General features: G+C 44.0%; 14 protein-coding genes and 4 non-coding genes across 18 annotated transcripts; 12 read left to right on the top strand and 6 right to left on the bottom strand.

Annotated features, from left to right (window-relative positions):
• Window positions 1-156: 156 nt before the first annotated feature.
• Window positions 157-1,716, top strand: Eint_100180 (T complex protein 1 subunit gamma; the record flags this gene model as incomplete). Its single annotated transcript, XM_003073660.1, has 1 exon — window positions 157-1,716. One exon carries the CDS (start codon window positions 157-159, stop codon window positions 1,714-1,716), a length of 1,560 nt encoding a protein of 519 aa, XP_003073706.1.
• Window positions 1,717-1,835: 119 nt separating this feature from the next.
• Eint_100170 (uncharacterized protein) lies at window positions 1,836-2,243 on the top strand (the record flags this gene model as incomplete). The annotated part of the gene is made up of 1 exon (XM_003073659.1): window positions 1,836-2,243. One exon carries the CDS (start codon window positions 1,836-1,838, stop codon window positions 2,241-2,243), a length of 408 nt encoding a protein of 135 aa, XP_003073705.1.
• Window positions 2,244-2,258: 15 nt separating this feature from the next.
• Eint_100160 (translation initiation factor IF3 subunit 2) lies at window positions 2,259-3,245 on the bottom strand (the record flags this gene model as incomplete). Its single annotated transcript, XM_003073658.1, has 1 exon — window positions 2,259-3,245. The coding sequence occupies one exon, from the start codon at window positions 3,243-3,245 to the stop codon at window positions 2,259-2,261; it is 987 nt and encodes a 328-aa protein (XP_003073704.1).
• Window positions 3,246-3,322: 77 nt separating this feature from the next.
• Eint_100150 (DNA-directed RNA polymerase III subunit C34) lies at window positions 3,323-4,030 on the bottom strand (the record flags this gene model as incomplete). Its single annotated transcript, XM_003073657.1, has 1 exon — window positions 3,323-4,030. One exon carries the CDS (start codon window positions 4,028-4,030, stop codon window positions 3,323-3,325), a length of 708 nt encoding a protein of 235 aa, XP_003073703.1.
• Window positions 4,031-4,056: 26 nt separating this feature from the next.
• On the bottom strand, window positions 4,057-4,836 carry Eint_100140 (uncharacterized protein; the record flags this gene model as incomplete). The annotated part of the gene is made up of 1 exon (XM_003073656.1): window positions 4,057-4,836. One exon carries the CDS (start codon window positions 4,834-4,836, stop codon window positions 4,057-4,059), a length of 780 nt encoding a protein of 259 aa, XP_003073702.1.
• A 73-nt stretch (window positions 4,837-4,909) lies between these two features.
• Eint_100130 lies at window positions 4,910-4,982 on the top strand. Its single transcript has one exon. It is a non-coding gene; the product is annotated as a tRNA-Val (tRNA).
• A 65-nt stretch (window positions 4,983-5,047) lies between these two features.
• Eint_100120 (26S proteasome regulatory complex protein) lies at window positions 5,048-6,154 on the top strand (the record flags this gene model as incomplete). Its single annotated transcript, XM_003073655.1, has 1 exon — window positions 5,048-6,154. The coding sequence occupies one exon, from the start codon at window positions 5,048-5,050 to the stop codon at window positions 6,152-6,154; it is 1,107 nt and encodes a 368-aa protein (XP_003073701.1).
• Window positions 6,155-6,302: 148 nt separating this feature from the next.
• Window positions 6,303-6,902, top strand: Eint_100110 (ribose 5-phosphate isomerase; the record flags this gene model as incomplete). Its single annotated transcript, XM_003073654.1, has 1 exon — window positions 6,303-6,902. One exon carries the CDS (start codon window positions 6,303-6,305, stop codon window positions 6,900-6,902), a length of 600 nt encoding a protein of 199 aa, XP_003073700.1.
• Window positions 6,903-6,958: 56 nt separating this feature from the next.
• Eint_100100 (signal recognition particle GTPase) lies at window positions 6,959-8,236 on the top strand (the record flags this gene model as incomplete). The annotated part of the gene is made up of 1 exon (XM_003073653.1): window positions 6,959-8,236. One exon carries the CDS (start codon window positions 6,959-6,961, stop codon window positions 8,234-8,236), a length of 1,278 nt encoding a protein of 425 aa, XP_003073699.1.
• Window positions 8,237-8,311: 75 nt separating this feature from the next.
• On the bottom strand, window positions 8,312-8,629 carry Eint_100090 (60S ribosomal protein L23A; the record flags this gene model as incomplete). The annotated part of the gene is made up of 1 exon (XM_003073652.1): window positions 8,312-8,629. One exon carries the CDS (start codon window positions 8,627-8,629, stop codon window positions 8,312-8,314), a length of 318 nt encoding a protein of 105 aa, XP_003073698.1.
• Window positions 8,630-8,709: 80 nt separating this feature from the next.
• On the top strand, window positions 8,710-8,782 carry Eint_100080. Its single transcript has one exon. It is a non-coding gene; the product is annotated as a tRNA-Asn (tRNA).
• Window positions 8,783-8,834: 52 nt separating this feature from the next.
• On the top strand, window positions 8,835-10,001 carry Eint_100070 (uncharacterized protein; the record flags this gene model as incomplete). Its single annotated transcript, XM_003073651.1, has 1 exon — window positions 8,835-10,001. The coding sequence occupies one exon, from the start codon at window positions 8,835-8,837 to the stop codon at window positions 9,999-10,001; it is 1,167 nt and encodes a 388-aa protein (XP_003073697.1).
• An 88-nt stretch (window positions 10,002-10,089) lies between these two features.
• Eint_100060 (vacuolar ATP synthase subunit D) lies at window positions 10,090-10,725 on the top strand (the record flags this gene model as incomplete). Its single annotated transcript, XM_003073650.1, has 1 exon — window positions 10,090-10,725. One exon carries the CDS (start codon window positions 10,090-10,092, stop codon window positions 10,723-10,725), a length of 636 nt encoding a protein of 211 aa, XP_003073696.1.
• A 67-nt stretch (window positions 10,726-10,792) lies between these two features.
• Eint_100050 (26S proteasome regulatory subunit 6) lies at window positions 10,793-11,956 on the bottom strand (the record flags this gene model as incomplete). The annotated part of the gene is made up of 1 exon (XM_003073649.1): window positions 10,793-11,956. The coding sequence occupies one exon, from the start codon at window positions 11,954-11,956 to the stop codon at window positions 10,793-10,795; it is 1,164 nt and encodes a 387-aa protein (XP_003073695.1).
• Window positions 11,957-12,064: 108 nt separating this feature from the next.
• Window positions 12,065-13,120, top strand: Eint_100040 (Cdc7-like cell cycle protein kinase; the record flags this gene model as incomplete). The annotated part of the gene is made up of 1 exon (XM_003073648.1): window positions 12,065-13,120. The coding sequence occupies one exon, from the start codon at window positions 12,065-12,067 to the stop codon at window positions 13,118-13,120; it is 1,056 nt and encodes a 351-aa protein (XP_003073694.1).
• Window positions 13,121-13,158: 38 nt separating this feature from the next.
• On the bottom strand, window positions 13,159-13,395 carry Eint_100030 (uncharacterized protein; the record flags this gene model as incomplete). The annotated part of the gene is made up of 1 exon (XM_003073647.1): window positions 13,159-13,395. The coding sequence occupies one exon, from the start codon at window positions 13,393-13,395 to the stop codon at window positions 13,159-13,161; it is 237 nt and encodes a 78-aa protein (XP_003073693.1).
• A 309-nt stretch (window positions 13,396-13,704) lies between these two features.
• On the top strand, window positions 13,705-14,997 carry Eint_100020. Its single transcript, XR_002670150.1, has one exon. It is a non-coding gene; the product is annotated as a 16S ribosomal RNA (ribosomal RNA).
• A 40-nt stretch (window positions 14,998-15,037) lies between these two features.
• On the top strand, window positions 15,038-17,477 carry Eint_100010. Its single transcript, XR_002670149.1, has one exon. It is a non-coding gene; the product is annotated as a 5.8S-23S ribosomal RNA (ribosomal RNA).
• Window positions 17,478-17,512: the final 35 nt, after the last annotated feature.

The raw sequence follows: 17,512 nt of genomic DNA, 5'->3' as shown, positions 1-17,512 counted from the left end.
AGAAATATCAAAAGATTCCTTAACAATTCTGCAGTCGTCAATTCCTAAGAACTCTAGCCTTGGGGCTTCTTGAAATCCATCATCATCGGGTTCGAAGTAAGATTGTGGGATGGAAGACCGGAGCAATTTTTTAGGAGAATCTGTAAAGCCCCAAAAATGCAGAAACCAATTCCTCGAAAGATGTACATTCTTGTACCTGACAAGCCTGCACAGATCCAAAATGAAAGTGCAATAGCAGCCAAAACCATATCATCGGTGATAAGGACCTGTCTTGGGCCCCGTGCTATGCAGAAAATGGTTTTGACAAAGATAAATTCCATAGAGCTTACCAATGATGGAAATGCTATTCTTAGAGAGTTAGATGTTGCACATCCATCAGCTAGATCTCTTATAGAATTGGCAAAGACACAAGATGATGAAGTAGGAGATGGAACAACATCGGTTGTACTCCTTGCAGCCGAGATCCTGAACGAGATGACTTACATATTAGACAAGGATGTTCATCCTATAAAAATATGCAATTCTTTAAGCAAAGCACTTGAAGTTTGTATCAAGGCCATTGACGGAACAGCTATGTCCTTAGATTCCAGCGAGGAAACAAGAATCAAAATAATTAATGGTAGTGTGGCGTCAAAAGTCTGCAGTATTCTCAAGGTTCCTATTGGAAAGCTTGCTTTAGAAGCTGTGAAGAAGATTTACATAAAGGAAGAGAACAGATGCGATCTTAAGAGCAACATGAAGGTAGAGAAAATACTTGGAGGAAATTTTGTAGAGTCTGAGGTCATGGATGGAATACTCATCAACAAGGACATTATACATCCACAGATGAGAAGAACCATCGAGAATCCGAGGATTGCTATAGTTGAGTCTCCTCTTGAATACAAAAAGGGAGAAAGTCAAACAAGCTATGAGTTTTCCAAAGAAAACGATTTCACACGAGCACTTGAGATTGAGGAAGAGCAAGTCCGTGAAATGTGTGAGAAAATAATTGCAGCAAAGCCTGATATTGTGGTATGTGAGAAAGGGATTAGTGATCTTGCATTGTCAATTCTCTTTGAAAACAACATCACAGGCCTAAGAAGGTTAAAGAAAACAGATGTTTCTAGGCTAAGTAAAGCCTGCGGAGCACGACCTGTCAACAGGCCTGAAGACCTTGAGGAAAGGCACATAGGAACTTCTTGTGGACTGTTTGAATATGTTAAATATGGAGAGGAATACTATTGCAAATTCAGTAAGTGTGTAAACCCGAAGGCTTGCAGTGTTATTATCCGTGGCCCGACAAAGGATATCCTTGATGAACTCGAAAGAAACTTCATGGATGCAGTTAAGGTAGCAAAAAGCATATTTATCAGTCCCAAGCTCTGCCCAGGAGGGGGAGCTGTGGAGATGGCAATGTCACACGAGTTAATGCAGAATTCCGGAGACAACGAAATAGAAGCCGAAGTTTTTTCAAGAGTGGCTTCGGCGTTAACCATAATTCCTTCCATACTCCTTGAAAACTCCGGAGTATTTAATCCTCTAGAGGCCATCACTCTTTTGGAGAAAAAGCATCAGGAAGGATCCTTCTACGGAGTTAATGGAATAACCGGGGAGATTGTAGACACAAGAGATCTTGTGCTTGAGCCATATGCTGTGAAGAGCCAATGCATCAAATCTGCTATTGAAGCAGTGTCGCAGCTTTTAAGAATTGATGGGATAATCGAAAGTAAGCGTTAAATAAAAATTTAAGTTTGAAGGCGAATTGGCTTTCTTCCAAATTCTCTTATTCTGTTTGCGGCTTTTAATTCCTTTCCAGGTGACCTCACATAATCAGCATTGCCCCACATAAGCATAGGATGACTTTCATGCAGGAAAACATAAAAGAAAAGATCGAGACCATTAGCACACTAATGAAGCGACTAGAAGAAAACAAAAACATTTCCGTGGTCGACGTCCTCAAAGAAGAGATACTTAAACTGAAGAAGCTCAATGAAGAGTACAAGAAATCACTAGAGGCTAAAAGAGTCATGCATAAGGACCAGCTCCAAAACAAAACAAGGTATTACCTTAAGGATGGGTCCACATATGTTGTAAAGAGCAATCAGTATAGATATTTGTATGATGCAAAAACCAAAGTGATTACTTATGAGTTTTCAAATGGGCAAATCGAAAAGACATTCCCCTCGGGCTTAAAGGAAGTTAGATATCCCGACGGGAGCATTGCAATAAAAAATGGCCCTAAAGATCATGAATATATTAAATGACTTTTGCATGATGTTTTAATTGAAATTGGTAAAGTTGGCCTGAAAGAAATCTTGGCCAAATGCTAGAATGGTAATAGTCCCTTCCTCTCCTCCGGAGCAGTAAAGCTTTCCAGAGGGATGGACATCTACAGAATTTATTGTTCCAAAATGTGTGCTATAAGACCCAATTTTTTCACATGTTACTACATCAAAGAAGTTTGCGTCAAAAGAAGACTTTCCTTTGGTTGTAGTTACATCCCTTGCATTAATTCCTCCAACACAGATAACTTTGTCGTTAGTGTTGAATATGGCTGCACAATTCACTGGTTCTTCACATACAAATGTCTTTTGAACTGACAGATCAAGAAAATCAATGATCTTTGCCTGTGAATCCATAGAACCTGTAATGAAGAAAGTTCTACACCTGCTTGGCCTAATATTATTTATCTTGGATGTGTGTATCTTTGCACTCTTGATAACCTGAGAGTTTCGAAGGTCCACAGAGCTAACTCCTCCTCTTGAATCGCAATATACCAAAAAGTTTTCTGAGATGTCCATTAAAATCTTTATAGGAGATGAGGTGGGAACAAAAATCTTCTCAAAGCTTTTGTTTCTTGTATCAAGAATCCCGATGGAGGGGGTCTTTCCCATGGAATCGTCACTACATCCCAGACACAACGTCCCGTCCTTGTAAAAATCCAAGCCTTTAACTACAACGCCGACATCGGTTTGTGCCTTCATTTTTCCGGTGGAAACATCCCACAAAATAATGGACTGGTCGGCGCTTCCTGTCACTAAGGAAGTGCTTTTGTTATCCACAGCAATAGAAAAGATTGATCCTCGATGTCCTTTGTACTCTCCTACCACAGATCCATCAGAGCGGAGAAGTGTGGCTATGGAATCTTTCCCAGAGGTAAATATTAAGTCTCCATCGTAATTGAACTTGACATCCGTTATAGGTCTTTCGTGGCATTTTATATTTAGAAAATATCCTTCGCTTCCTATCGAAAGTCCATCATCCATTTATCCCTGGCAGAGAAATTGAAAATAAGTAAAAATTTCGCAACAAGCCGAATGTCTTCACTTCAAATCCATGAGATTTACTTTCCATATGGTCTAAGGGCTCTATATCTGACTATAGGCCCCGAATGGAGTTTCTCTACCCTCCCATCAAATACAAGTATATCTACCAATGTCTCAAGATCTTCAAGCCTTAGGGGAACAGACAGGATGCCCAAGTCCTTAACATAATTCATTATTTCCTCAAGTTTAGGATTCTCTTCGTACTCGGGAAGCTCCAATCTATCACCCAGTCTTTTTTCCAGAAATAACAGTATAATCTCGAGAATCTTAGTTACACACTCCACGTCCACATCGTTATCTTGAAACCACATGCCTCCAGTAATCTCTTCAGAAGGAACTTGATCATACAAAACATACACTTTTCTGTTATTCTTAAGGCATTTAACAGACTTGATGATTCTCTTTGTTTCCATGTTCCTGAGGACCTTTCCAACCAAGTTATGCGGCATATTGGTTTTATCTTTTATCACCTTTAGCCAGACACCTTCACTTCCACTCTGATTTACCAAGTTGTATATCATAAGTTCGTAGTCATCCACATTAACTGGTGATGGTTTGTAATACAGAACGCCTTTGTCTCTAAACAGACTGATCTCCTGGCACTTAAGATAATTATTTAACTCCTTTGCAATATCGGCCTTGGACATATCCGGAAACTCTAAAGAAAGCTCCTCTTCAACTACTCCCTCAGGACGACTTTTTATGAAATCTAAAAGGCTTTTCATTATGGGATGAAATTTCCCATGGGGCATTATCCATCGGCTTCGTCAGGCTCCAGCTTCAGAAGTCTCCTTCTTTTATGGGGTGAAGAACCTTGTCTCTTTCGCCTTGCATTTATTCCTCCCCGTCTGGTTTCTTTTCTGGCAAGTGGAACTTTCAGAATAGATTTTTCTTCTTTTTCTTTGCTTTCAAGACTGTTAAAAATCTTTTCCATCTGGCTATAAAAATCTATTTCAAAGCTGCTTTCGCAGAAATCCAGTTTGGCGGCCATCGTGACTTTACAGCAAAGCTTCCTAAGAAGCTTTTCCTGGTTCTGTGGAGAGGCCTTCATGATCAGCTGGTGTTGAGACAATAGTGGAAATCCGTATGTCTCAATGCCATACTTCATTATCTCCGATGGAATAGCTCTTGCCAAAGGGAGAAGACTCTTCACCTCTATGGTTAACTTGAATAGAAGATCATTCCCTAGTAGATTATGGAGATATTTGAATCGGGACGCAATTGCATCCCTGTATTCTTCTATCCCAATATTGATCGCTTTAATCTTTTCAATCTTTGAGATGAGATCTTTTTTTAAGGTTGAATCCAAAGACTTCCCAATGGTTATTATCATTTGAACTTCTATAGAATACTTATTCTCTTCTAATTCTTCGGCCTTCCCCTCCTCCAGCGATGTAGCGATATAGCATACGGATGGGGAATGGCTTAAGCAATCCAAATCATAGTCCAGGGAAAGCATATCTTTTATTTCACTTCCAATTTTCTCCAGCTCATTTAGCTTTTCCTTATACCTTTGAATTGTATCGTCCATTGAGGGATTTTAAGTTCCAAACACATATATGTTTATATCACCTATAGGTGAGAAGTCTTGTCAACAAAACTGAGCTTTTGTAGTGTAGCGGTTATCACGTATCCTTCACACGGATGAGGTCCTCGGTTCGAGCCCGAGCAAAAGCATTTTATTCTTATCTTTTAACATTACTATCGTGTTTGTATATTAAAACCAAGACGACTATGTACCCATGGACTTTGACTTCAAGGAGCCGACATTACTTGTCCATGACCTTATTCATGCAACAAAGCTGGGTAAATCCGAAGCCCAGGAAGAACTTGAAAAGCTTCTTTCCGATAAATGCATGTATGATCTCTATAGTTTCCTTGTGGAAAAAGGTATATTGCAGCCAAACCATGAGCGCATAGATTCATTGCTGAATTGCAAAAATCAGAGAATTCAGGAGCTTGAGGAGCTTAGGAAGAAGGAAACAGAGAACGAAACGTATGCAGAAGAAATTGAGCGGAAGACGGCTGAGTTCTATTGCCAAGTGATGGATACACAAAATGGATTTGAATGGATGAGGAAGCTCATGAGAGACGACATGTCATTATCGTTGAAGATGGACATTTCTCTATGTAAAATCAGAATGGGTTTGATTGTGGGGAACAAAAGAATTGTTGAGGAGAGTATTAATGTGGCTGATGACACATACGAAAGAGGATGTGATTGGGACAGAAGAAACAGATACAAAGTATACAAGGGAGTATTTAAAATGATGGAGAGGAAGTTTAAGGAAGCAGGAATTTTGTTCAGCGAGGTGCTTCCATCATTTGAATCAAGCGAGGTAATAAGCTATTCACGGGCTGTGAAATATATGATATTCTGCGGCTTACTCGGATTTGAGAGAAATGAAATTGAGACACGGATCCTTAAATGTAGTGATGTAATGGGAAGCTCCGAGAAGCTTGGGGTACAGCTGGCGACATCATTGTTTGAATGCAATTACGGAAGTTTTATGGAAGACTTATATCTTTTTTGCAAGTCTCTCCAGGAAGACGTATTTGTTGGAAGGTTTGTAAATCTATTCTGCCGAGAGATGAGGCTGCGTGTTTATGGACAGGTTCTTGAAAGTTATCGCTCGATGCTACTTGAAAATATGGCAGAAACATTCGGGGTGAGTGTGGAGTATGTTGAGGAGGATCTTGGAGAGTTTATAGTTGAGGGCCGCTTGTGGAGTAAAATAGACCGTATCTCCGGAGTTGTGGAAGTGACTTCTCGGGAAGACCAGGATGCATCAAGCATCATTGGATATGGATGTGATGTTGTGCGTAGAATTAAGAAGTGTGTTAAATAAAGCAATGTCTTTCATTATTTTCATATGGTGCTACTGTTTGATCATGAAAGAAGTAACTGTGGCAGGAGGGATGTTTTTTGCATTCGTAGTTGTGAATTATTGGAGATTTTTCCTTTTAAGAGATTTATTATTTTGTCTTCAGGGACATATGGAAGGATATAAAAAAAATGTAGAGAGCAGGACAGTGATTGGAATTGGAACAGGAACTACTATAGAAAGGTATATAGGGGTTCTAGATAGGGAAGTGGTGTATGTTCCCTCAAGCATCCAAACAGCACTGAAGCTTAGAGAAAAGGGCTTGATAGTATCAAGCCCCCTGGGTCATGAGTCCCTGGATCTGTACATAGACGGTGCAGACTACTTTGACAAATGTGGAAATCTGATTAAAGGAGGGGGAGGAGCACTTACTACCGAAAAGCTACTTTATTCCATGGCCAAAGATATCATTATAATAGTTCAAAGGCATAAGTATAGAGAAACATTTGAAGGATGTCTTGTTCCTATTGAAATCTCCTCTATTTCCCTGATGAAGTTCCTTTCGATTCTTCAAGAGTATAAGTTGAAGCATTTCTTAAGAGAAACCACAGGGAAGGCAGGACCATTAATCAGCGACTTAGGAAATTGTATAGTTGATGTGGAATACAACGCCGACTTTATATCGGAATGCAAGAGCATCTGTGGGGTCATAGAGCATGGACTGTTTGAGGCAAATGGATATACCACGATTATCGAGGAGAACTTGGGATAGTTTGTTTGGCCTACTGGCCCAACAAGACAAAAAACATGTGAGACCTGAGCCCTTGCATGGGATATTTTTGCGTATTCAACAAGAGAGGACTGGTTATCCACGAAGAAGGGAGGATGCCAGAACATTTCAACCAAATAGTAGTATCTCTAGACGTGTCTAGGCCGGGCGGGGAAAGGAAAATTAGGGATGAAGTTATGGAATACGAAATTAGGGGGGCCATTGTATATTTGAGTCTATCTAGAACGCCTAATCTCAAGATAGCAATTGATAATTATCTGAACAAAAGTAAGGAAAAGGCTGGCTCGGAAAACAAAAAAAGGGCATGGAAAAAGAATAAGGAGAGAAAATGGGAAGATATAGGAAACGAGGAGGAATTAAACTACTCTTCGCCTTCAAGTGGAGTAAGTAATTTTGTTAAGGTTATTAAGAAAGCAACAATCCAAAAAGCATTTGGCTTGTTTAAAGATCAAATACAAGTGAAAGAGCTGAAGGACAAGATGACTACGCATTTAATAAACAAAAATGTAAGCTACCAAATAACCAGAACACTTGTAGAGAATGTCATGGAGGAGTTGTCTGGAGAGGGACTAGATGTCGTTTCCGAAAAGAAGTTTAAGGAAAAAATGTCTAATGTGCTTGGAAAACTTATCCCGTCTGTAGACCATGAAAAAATGCTAGACGGAATAAGGAAGCATAAAGGTGTGTTTTCCATTTGCTTCGTTGGAGTGAATGGAGTTGGAAAGAGTACATCGTTGGCTAAAATATGTTACTGGCTTCTGAAAAACAAACTCAAAGTGTACATAGCAGCGTGTGATACCTTTAGAGCAGGAGCAATTGAGCAACTTAAGACTCATGTAGAGAGATTTCAATTAGGGGGTTATTCTGTTGGATTCTACCAAAAGGGATATGGAAAGGACGATGCATCGGTGGCAAGATGTGCCATTCAAGAAGCTCAGCACGAAGGGTATGATGTTATCCTCATTGATACAGCAGGAAGAATGCACAACAAGAAGAATCTCATGATGTCTCTTACCAAGCTAATGAAGATTAATAAGCCTGACCATATCATATATGTAGGGGAGGCACTGGTCGGGTCCGATAGCTTGGAACATATTAAGGAATTTAACAGGGCAATTAAAGATGCAGATCAGTTAAGAAATATCGACAGTATACTCCTTACCAAAGTTGATACGGTGGATAACAAGATAGGACAGATACTGAACATGGCTTTTTCCTCCAATGCCCCCATTTTATTCTTAGGTGTTGGGCAGACAAACTCAGATTTGTCAAATATAGGATCGGAAGACATTGTGAATAGCCTTATGTCCTCTTGAGCTTCTAATTTCAAAAAAGAAGTTGCCAAGACTAAGGAGGATAAGAAAAGAATAAAAACCGAAAATAAATTTAATTCAGATTGCACCTATTTTAGAGGCGATTTGAATGGCGTCTCCCTCTTTGTCAAATCGGACATATGCCTTCTTCCCATGCTTGTTGATCAAGGTGTTGACCTTCTTGACTTTGCATCCATAGAGCTGGGTAACGGCATCTCTAATTTCCGGCTTGGTCGAGGTCTTCTCCACATAGAAGACCAGGGTGTTGAACTGCTCCATGCACCTTGCAGCCTTCTCTGTGGTGAGCGCATAGAGTATTATGTCGTGCGGGGTGTTTCTTGGCATCTTTGAGACGAGGTTTCTAGGATGCTTAAAGTTCCTCTTCGGTGTATCCATGGGGGCAAGGAGGAAGAGGGTTTTTGTTAGATTGTTGTTCGGATGTTGGAAACAGTTTGTGGGGTGTATGTGGAAGCACAGCCTCTGTAGCGCAGTGGTTAACGCGTTCGGCTGTTAACCGAAAGGTCGAGAGTTCGAGTCTCTCCAGGGGCGTTTTGTCGTTTTGCAACCGAATAAGTCTCGCTATCAAGAACAGCCCTCGGAAATGGACACAAAAAGAACTCTGGTTGATAAGATTGACATATTTTTCTTACTGAAGCAACAAAGACTTGTTACCAAAAGGGAATTGGAAATGGTTCTTCCTATACAATCTTACGAAGACTACAGTACAAACTATTACAGAAGAAGAGTGCCTGAGGTATTTGACAAAAGCTTAGGAAAGGAATGGTTTATATATAGATACTTAGATAATTCCTTTTTTGAACAAAGGAGAAAGACCATTTGTAATGTTCATAGCTTCAAGATAGAAGGCCCATGCATAATAGCAAGGAATATACCAGATAGCATGCCCGGATCTGTTATATACTCTATTTTCTCAAAATGTGTAAATCTTGAAAGATTTTGGATCCAGCAACAAACGTCGCAAAATGGATTTTCAAGGCTATGCTATATTATCTTGCAAAAGGAAGCAAACACGCAAGACTCGATCAAGTTTATGAAGTCCATCCTAGATAAGGGACTGGGTGTTCAGCTTGAGGAATTCGACATCTCCGGAGTGTCAGAGCCAGAAATATCGTTCGAAGATGATGACTACCAAATGTCAGCATCAATATTTACCTCTCTATCCAGGATGTTTGATGTAAATGAAGAGGAGGTTCTGGAAAAGTATGCATCAACACTAGAAGACAGCTCTACAGAGAGGAACACTGCGAAGTTCATCTGTGGAGCACTCAAGAGCATATTTCTTTACTGCTACACATGTGCACACCAGTATGATGATCCTCTTGAAATGATGATGGGTTGTAGAAACCACAAAGCAACCGATACAGCCACAAGAAGAAGAGAGTTCTTAGCAAACTATCGAGGGTTTGGATATCTTCATCCAAAGACTAAGGAAGAAGAGCTTAACAACATGACAACAATCGTTAATGAAAACCACTACAAGTGTGGATTCTGTGGAAAGTCATTCGAAAGTGAAAAGTTTATATTCAACCACTTCAACAACAAGCACGAAGATGAAATCAAGAGAATCGAAAAAAGCATAGAGGACTTTAAGAAATTTCTTCAGAGAATTGATTGCTTTATGCTAGGAGTTATCGAGGGAACAGATGACGACAGAATTCCGAGGTTCATCCTCCCTAACATAAAGGATGATAGAATAGTATACGACATGGGATGTGTGTTTAGTGGAGAAATAGTCATTAATAAATGAAATCCGAAGATCATTCAAGATAATCCGATTTTGGAATATGTTTGCCTCCTCCAATTTACTTTTGAGATTACTAACAAAAGCCCACAAAATGACAGGCCAGAAAATACCTGTGTTTCCCACAAGAATGAATCTAAAGACAATGGAAACAAAGCAAAAGAGTGCAGAAAAGGGGTATTCTCTGCTGAAGAGAAAAAGCGACGCACTGAAGGTGAAGTACAGGGTAATAGAAGAAGAATACAAAAGAAAAGAGTTGGGCATAAATCAAAAGATAAAAGACGCATTCTTTAAACTCACAGAAGCCGAGTTTCTTGGGGCCAACCTAAAGATGTTCTTGTACGAATGCCAAAAACAAAATGTATATGTAAAGCCCCGAATAGAACAGGTTTCTGGAGTGAGTCTTCCGTTCTTCACCCTTCAAAAGGAAAACACACAGCCTATTCTCTTCCTTGACAGAAGCGGTCAATCCCTTAATGAGTGTAGAGAAAAGTTCTTGGAAGTTTTGGAAATGCTTGTAGATTTATGTGCATTGAAAAACTCATTCCGAGTCCTCAATTCTATACTAATGAGTACTAATAGAAGAGTTAACGCACTGGAATTCAACATAATCCCAAAATTAGAGAACACTATTTCTTACATTTCTTCCGAGCTCGACGAGCAAGATAGAGGAGATTTCTTCAGGCTTAAGAAAATCCAAAATTTGAAGACTAAGGATAAGAGCAATTAAATACCTTCTTTGATGTTCACATCTTTAGATCCAACCCAGGCCTCTTAGTCGGGAAAACACAAACTATTTAATTGTAGAATGCAGGCCTTGTGTCGCTTCTCTCAACAACCTTTGAGTATGCCTCTTCAAAGTCCTTTTGCGTAACCATGTATCTGCTGGCCCGCACTGCAAGCATTCCCGCCTCCTGGCAGATCGAATTGATGTCTGCACAGCTTATCCTCTCGGGCCTGCACACAAGGCTCTCAATGTCAACCTCGTCCTTGAGGCTCATCTTCGATGTGATGGCATTGAACACAAGCCTCTTCTGCCTCCGGTCGGGAAGCGGAAACTCTATCTTCCTGTCCAACCGTCCCGGCCTGAGCAGTGCAGGGTCGATTGTGTCTGCCCTGTTTGTGGCCATGATCACCTTGACATTTGCCGTCTGGTCAAATCCGTCCATCTGGTTCAGCAGCTCAATAAGCACCCGCTGCACCTCCCGGTCTGCAGATGTCGACGCATCAAATCTCTTTGTTGCTATCGAGTCCACCTCGTCGATAAACACAATCGACGGCGCCTTCTCCCTTGCAAGCCTGAACACATCCCGCACCATCCGCGGACCCTCTCCAAGATACTTCTGCACAAACTCAGACCCGTTGACCTTTATAAATGTAGCCTTTGTATGGTTCGCCACAGCCTTCACAAGCATCGTCTTCCCCGTTCCAGGCGGCCCGTACAGCAGCACCCCTTGTGGAGGATCAATTCCTATCTGTCTGTACAACTCAGATTGCAGCAGAGGAAGCTCAACCGTCTCCCTTATCTCCTGCTTCTGCACATCCAGCCCTCCCACATCTGCATACGTCACCTCCGGCCTCTCAGACTCCCCCATTACAGGAATCGTGCTGTCCACTTCCGGAGGGAGCACATCCACAATCGCACTCGAGTGTCTGTGCAGCGCAACTGTAGTGTTTGGCTTCAGCAGCTCTCGGTCCACAGTAGACAGTATTCGGACAACAAAGTTGCTCCCTGCTGTCGACCCCACAATTGCTGTCGAGTTGTCGATAGGCTCCAGAAACTGCCCCATTATCAACGGAACACTCTTGACTCTATCCAGCTCCTCTTTGCTGTGTCTCTCTTCCCTCCTCAGCGTCTCCACTTCCTTGCGCACATACGCCTCCCTTATCTCGAGAAGCTTGAGCTTTCTTTCCATTTGTTTGTATCTAACAAACAGATCGGCCTTGAGTCCTCCACACATTAAAGGGCTACCCTTCCCACCCTTTATCTCCATCCCCTTCCAGCCATGAAAGACAATCGGTATGGCAGAGCCACACCCAATCTTAAAATAAAAAACCTGGAAAGGGGGATGGAAGAGGAAAAGATCCCAGAGTCCGACCTCAAGCATCTGTCCTTCATCATACCAAAGTACACGCCCATAGAAAAAATAGGCGAAGGGTCGTTCAGTGTTGTGTACAAGGCCCTTGATGCAGAGGCCGGGAGACATGTCGCTCTGAAGGTAATAACAAGAACCAGCTCTCCAGCAAGGGTTCTCGAGGAACTGACGTTTCTGAAGGCACTTGAGGGAAAGAGGAACTGCATGGGGCTTCTCGGGGTTTTCCGGAACGAAGACCAGGTGATTGCTGTCTTTCCGTACTTCAAGCCCATCGACTTCCGGGAGTTTATTTCCAATGCAGGCCTGAATGACATCAAGCAGTATCTGTACAACCTGTTGGAAGCGATAGACCATGTGCATGGCAATGGCATAATACACAGAGACCTGAAGCCAGGGAACTTTCTGTACAATAAGGAGACTGGAAGAGGGATGCTCATAGACTTTGGGCTTGCCCAGTACGAAGACCGCAGGGAGGAACATCTTCCAAAGGACAGTAGCAAGCCCCAGACACCCCTGCTCTTCTTCAACTCGATTGTGTCGAAGACAAAGCCTCCGGGATACTACGAGAGAGACTCCAGGCCGCAGATGAAGGCTCCTCGGGCCGGGACACGTGGGTTCCGAGCACCAGAGGTCCTGTTCCGCTACCCTCACCAGACCAGAGCCATAGACATGTGGTCTGTGGGGGTGATTTTCTTGACGATCCTGACTGCACAATATCCCTTCTTCTACTCGTCCGAGGATATCGACGCCATTGTCGAGATTGCAACGATCTTTGGACACGCAGAAATGAGAAAGGCTGCAAAGTTCTACGGAAGACTGTGGAGGTCGAACATAGACACAATTCCCGAGGAGAGAATCCCCTTCGAGACAATTATCGAGTCGCTTAACCCGTGGGCCGAGGTCGGCTCCGAGGGATACGACCTGCTCTACAGGATGCTTGATCTCTGCTCTTCAACCAGGATCACTGCTCCAGACGCCCTCAACCATCCATTCTTCGACGGCTTGAAAACACATCGGGACCCTGCATAGAAAACACATGCTTTAATAATATTTGGTGTGTGTTGCCGTCATCCTTGCAACAGCTCACTAAGATATATGATCTCGTCGCCGCTGTCGAGATCGCTCCTGTAGATAACTGCATCGCCTATGTCCGGCCTCCCCTCGGAACTGTCCGACGTGCATCTGGTGGATGGATCTCCTTTCAAATAACAATCAATAAATGGATCTCCTCTTCTCCTCTTCTTTCGCCCAGGCCCTGTGGACTTCAACATGTACAGAGGCTTCTCCTCCCTTTGCTCGGACATGGAGCTTTCCGAGCTGCTGCTCTCTCCGAAATCTATATTCCGCGGCTTCTTGGGAATTCTTCTAGGGCCCACCGTCTTATTTCCCCCCAGAGTCTCCTTTGCAGAGGGGAGGGGCTATGGAGAGAAGGGGGAGCGAGGGGGGGGATTGGGATGTGGGGAGAAAAGAGAGTGGTTTTGGATTAGTCTTGGTCTCCTCTGAGAGAGATTTGTGTTTGACGGTGGGGATGGAGGATTTTTTGGGATTTGATGTGGCTGTGGCCAGGGGTTTGTTGATGAGGGATCTGAGAGATTTTTGATGGGGGGTAGCATCAGGTTGATTCTGCCTGACGTGGATGCTATTCTCTGGGACTAAGCCATGCATGTTGATGAACCTTGTGGGGGATTGACGGACGGCTCAGTGATAGTACGATGATTTGGTTGGCGGGAGAGCTGTAACTGCGGGAAACTGCAGGTAGGGGGCTAGGAGTGTTTTTGACACGAGCCAAGTAAGTTGTAGGCCTATCAGCTGGTAGTTAGGGTAATGGCCTAACTAGGCGGAGACGGGAGACGGGGGATCGGGGTTTGATTCCGGAGAGGGAGCCTGAGAGATGGCTACTACGTCCAAGGATGGCAGCAGGCGCGAAACTTGCCTAATCCTTTGGGGAGGCGGTTATGAGAAGTGAGTTTTTTTCGAGTGTAAAGGAGTCGAGATTGATTGGAGGGCAAGTCGGGTGCCAGCAGCCGCGGTAATACCTGCTCCAATAGTGTCTATGGTGAATGCTGCAGTTAAAAAGTCCGTAGTCTTTTGTATGTCTTTGTTTGGGGGATTATGTCCTGATGTGGATGTAAGAGGTTTGGCAGAGGACGAGGGGCACCGGATAGTTGGGCGAGGGGTGAAATACGAAGACCCTGACTGGACGGACAGAAGCGAAGGCTGTGCTCTTGGACTTATGTGACGATGAAGGACGAAGGCTAGAGGATCGAAATCGATTAGATACCGTTTTAGTTCTAGCAGTAAACGATGCCGACTGGACGGGACTATATAGTGTTGTGCATGAGAAATCTTGAGTATGTGGGTTCTGGGGATAGTATGCTCGCAAGAGTGAAACTTGAAGAGATTGACGGAAGGACACCACAAGGAGTGGAGTGTGCGGCTTAATTTGACTCAACGCGGGGCAACTTACCGGTTCTGAAGCGGGCAGGAGAACGAGGACGGGATGCGCGCGGCGGTGGTGCATGGCCGTTTGAAATGGATGGCGTGAGCTTTGGATTAAGTTGCGTAAGATGTGAGACCCTTTGACAGTGCTCTTTGGGGCAAGGGAGGAATGGAACAGAACAGGTCCGTTATGCCCTGAGATGAAGCGGGCGGCACGCGCACTACGATAGATGGCGAGGGAGCCTGCTGTGAGGGATGAAGCTGTGTAATGGGCTTCTGAACGTGGAATTCCTAGTAATAACGATTGAACAAGTTGTTTTGAATGGGTCCCTGTCCTTTGTACACACCGCCCGTCGCTATCTAAGATGACGCAGTGGACGAAGATTGGAAGGTCTGAGTCCTTCGTGTTAGATAAGATATAAGTCGTAACATGGCTGCTGTTGGAGAACCAGCAGCAGGATCAGTATTTGAGAGATTGGGGGGAATTTTTTTGATTTGAGGATTCACGGGATTGATAGGCATTAGCAGCGAGGAAGGACGTGTAGGAGGACGATATGCCTTTTTGAGGATGTCTGAATGAAGCGGAAGCGCTTGGGGACCCCTTTGACTTAAGCATATCAATAAAGGGAGGAGAAGAAACCAAAAGGGATTGTCGGAGTAGCGGCGAGTGAAAGGACAGGAGCTCGAATGGTAACTGCGTTTGGCGGGTTGTTTTGAGTAGGAGGAGACTGAGCTAGGGATTGAAGTCCCTGATCTTAGAGGGGGAATGGCCTGTAAGTATCCGGACTTGAGAGAAGAGTAGGGTTGTTTGGTAGTGCAGCCTGAATTGGGTGGTGTTTTTTTTCACCGAAAGCTAAATATAAGCTAATGACCGATAGCGAAGAAGTAGAGTGATTGAAATGTGAAAAAGACAAGATGAAAAATGAAAGTGAATGCTTTGAAGGGGATGAGACCCGCCCGTCTTGAAACACGGACCAAGGAGAGGATGGCTGGATTGTTTTAGCGAGAGCTAGTGGATGCAGTGATCCGACCCGAAAGATGGTGAACTATGCCTGTGTTGATTGAAGGGATGCGAAAGTGTTCTGGAGGATCTAAGCCGTTCTGACGTGCAACTCGATGGCATGAGATGGGCATAGGGGCGAAAGACCAAACGAACCATCTGGTAGCTGGTTCCCTCTGAAATGTCTCTCAGGACAGCGGCGACTTGATGTAAGATGTTGTAAAGCACTAATGCGATAGCGTTAAACTTTGAAGATGTCTTGTAAGGGGGTAGCCAGTGGGCATATTGTGGTAAGCATGATGTGCGAGAAGGGATGAACCTTTTTTAGGATAAGGAGCCGTATGCAAGGGAAGAGAATCTGGCGGTTTGATTTTGACAGTTGGACGGTGGCCATGGAGGTTGGCATCCGCTAAGAAACGTGTTGCAACGTACCTACCGAATTGGGCGCTGGAGAAAATGGAAGGGATTGAATTGCAGGTATCCGAGGCCTTAGCGGCGGAGCTGAGTAAGAGGGCGATATCATTCTGACGAAGGTCCTGCGTGAGCGGGGGTGGAGGGGTGATATGAGCAGATCTTGGTAGTAGTAACAAGAAAGGATTTGCGCTGTGGACGAGGGTTCCCCATTTGATGGGGGTGAATCGACTGTTGAAACGGAGACTGATTGAAGATTGAGTGTATGGATGCTTTGAGGCGACTTGATGATGACGGATGGGGGATTTTTGATCCTAGGAGAGCAGAACTAGGGGAAGTAGCGGTGTGGATTGTTAAGAGACGAAGCAGCGCTGAGGAGATGACCTGTTCCGATGAAAAAGAAGCATGCATGTCGTACCTAGACCGCAACAGGTGTCCACTGTTTGACGCGGAAGCGAATTTGAGAAGGGTTGTAAGGGAAGTCGGCAAGATGGATGTGTAACTTTGGGAGAAGGATTGGCTCTAGCGTGCTAGAACTGTTTGTTGTGGGGAATCTGACTGTTTATTAAAAACATAGCCTTGCGGAAGAACGCAAGGTGAATTCTGCCCAGTGCACTTTTAGTTACGGCTTTTTGAGCTTAAGCGAGTGTAAACGGCGGGAGTAACTATGACTCTCTTAAGGTAGCCAAATGCCTCGTCATGTAATTAGTGACGCGCATGAATGGAGCAACGAGATTCCCACTGTCCCTACGACCTGTATTGTGAACCTACAGCCAAGGGAACGGGCTTGGGCTGATCAGCGGGGAAAGAAGACCCTGTTGAGCTTGACTCTAGCATGTGAGAAGTGCTGAGGGTGGTTATGAAGAGAGGTGGGGGGAGATGTGCGAGACCACTATGACTGAGCCTCAGCGGTTTATTTATGGATGTGGGGAGTTTGGCTGGGGCGGCACGACTGCTAAAGACTAACGCAGACGTCCTAAGGCGGGCTCAGCGGGGAAGGAAACCACGCGTGGAGCACAAGGGCATAAGCCTGCTTGAGACTATTCCTATTGCGGGATTGTTTGGGGGAAACCCTGGCCTAGAGATCCCATGTCCTATAAGGCTTGGGACATGGGTGACAGAAAAGTTACCACAGGGATAACTGGCTTGTAGCAGCCGAGCGATCATAGCGACGCTGCTTTTTGATTCTTCGATGTCGGCTCTTCCTATCATCGTGAAGCAGAAATTGCGAAGTGTTGGATTGTTCACCCACCAACAGGGAACGTGAGCTGGGTTTAGACCGTCGTGAGACAGGTTAGTTTTACCCTACTGTGATTGACTGGGCAGTAAATCTTGATAGTACGAGAGGAACTCTTGATTGCGACCTCTGGTGGAGCGGCAAGCCTGCTGGCTGTTGCGGAGCTACGTCGGGAGTATAATGGCTGAAGGCCTCTAAGCCTGAAGACTGACTGCGCTGTGATGTGGACGGAAGACGACCGTTATGGATGCAAGCTGTGCGAATGGAGGAGTAATCCGACATTTTGAGGCTGTGCATTTTTTCCTCGATGTGGGGAGAGGGGAAGAGGATTGAA

The sequence above is a fragment of the Encephalitozoon intestinalis genome, chromosome X (genome assembly GCF_000146465.1).
Source record: "Encephalitozoon intestinalis ATCC 50506 chromosome X, complete sequence".
Taxonomy (NCBI): Eukaryota; Fungi; Microsporidia; family Unikaryonidae; genus Encephalitozoon; species Encephalitozoon intestinalis.
Note: the sequence above shows the minus strand (reverse complement) of the source record. Positions and strands in the feature narration are given on the sequence as shown.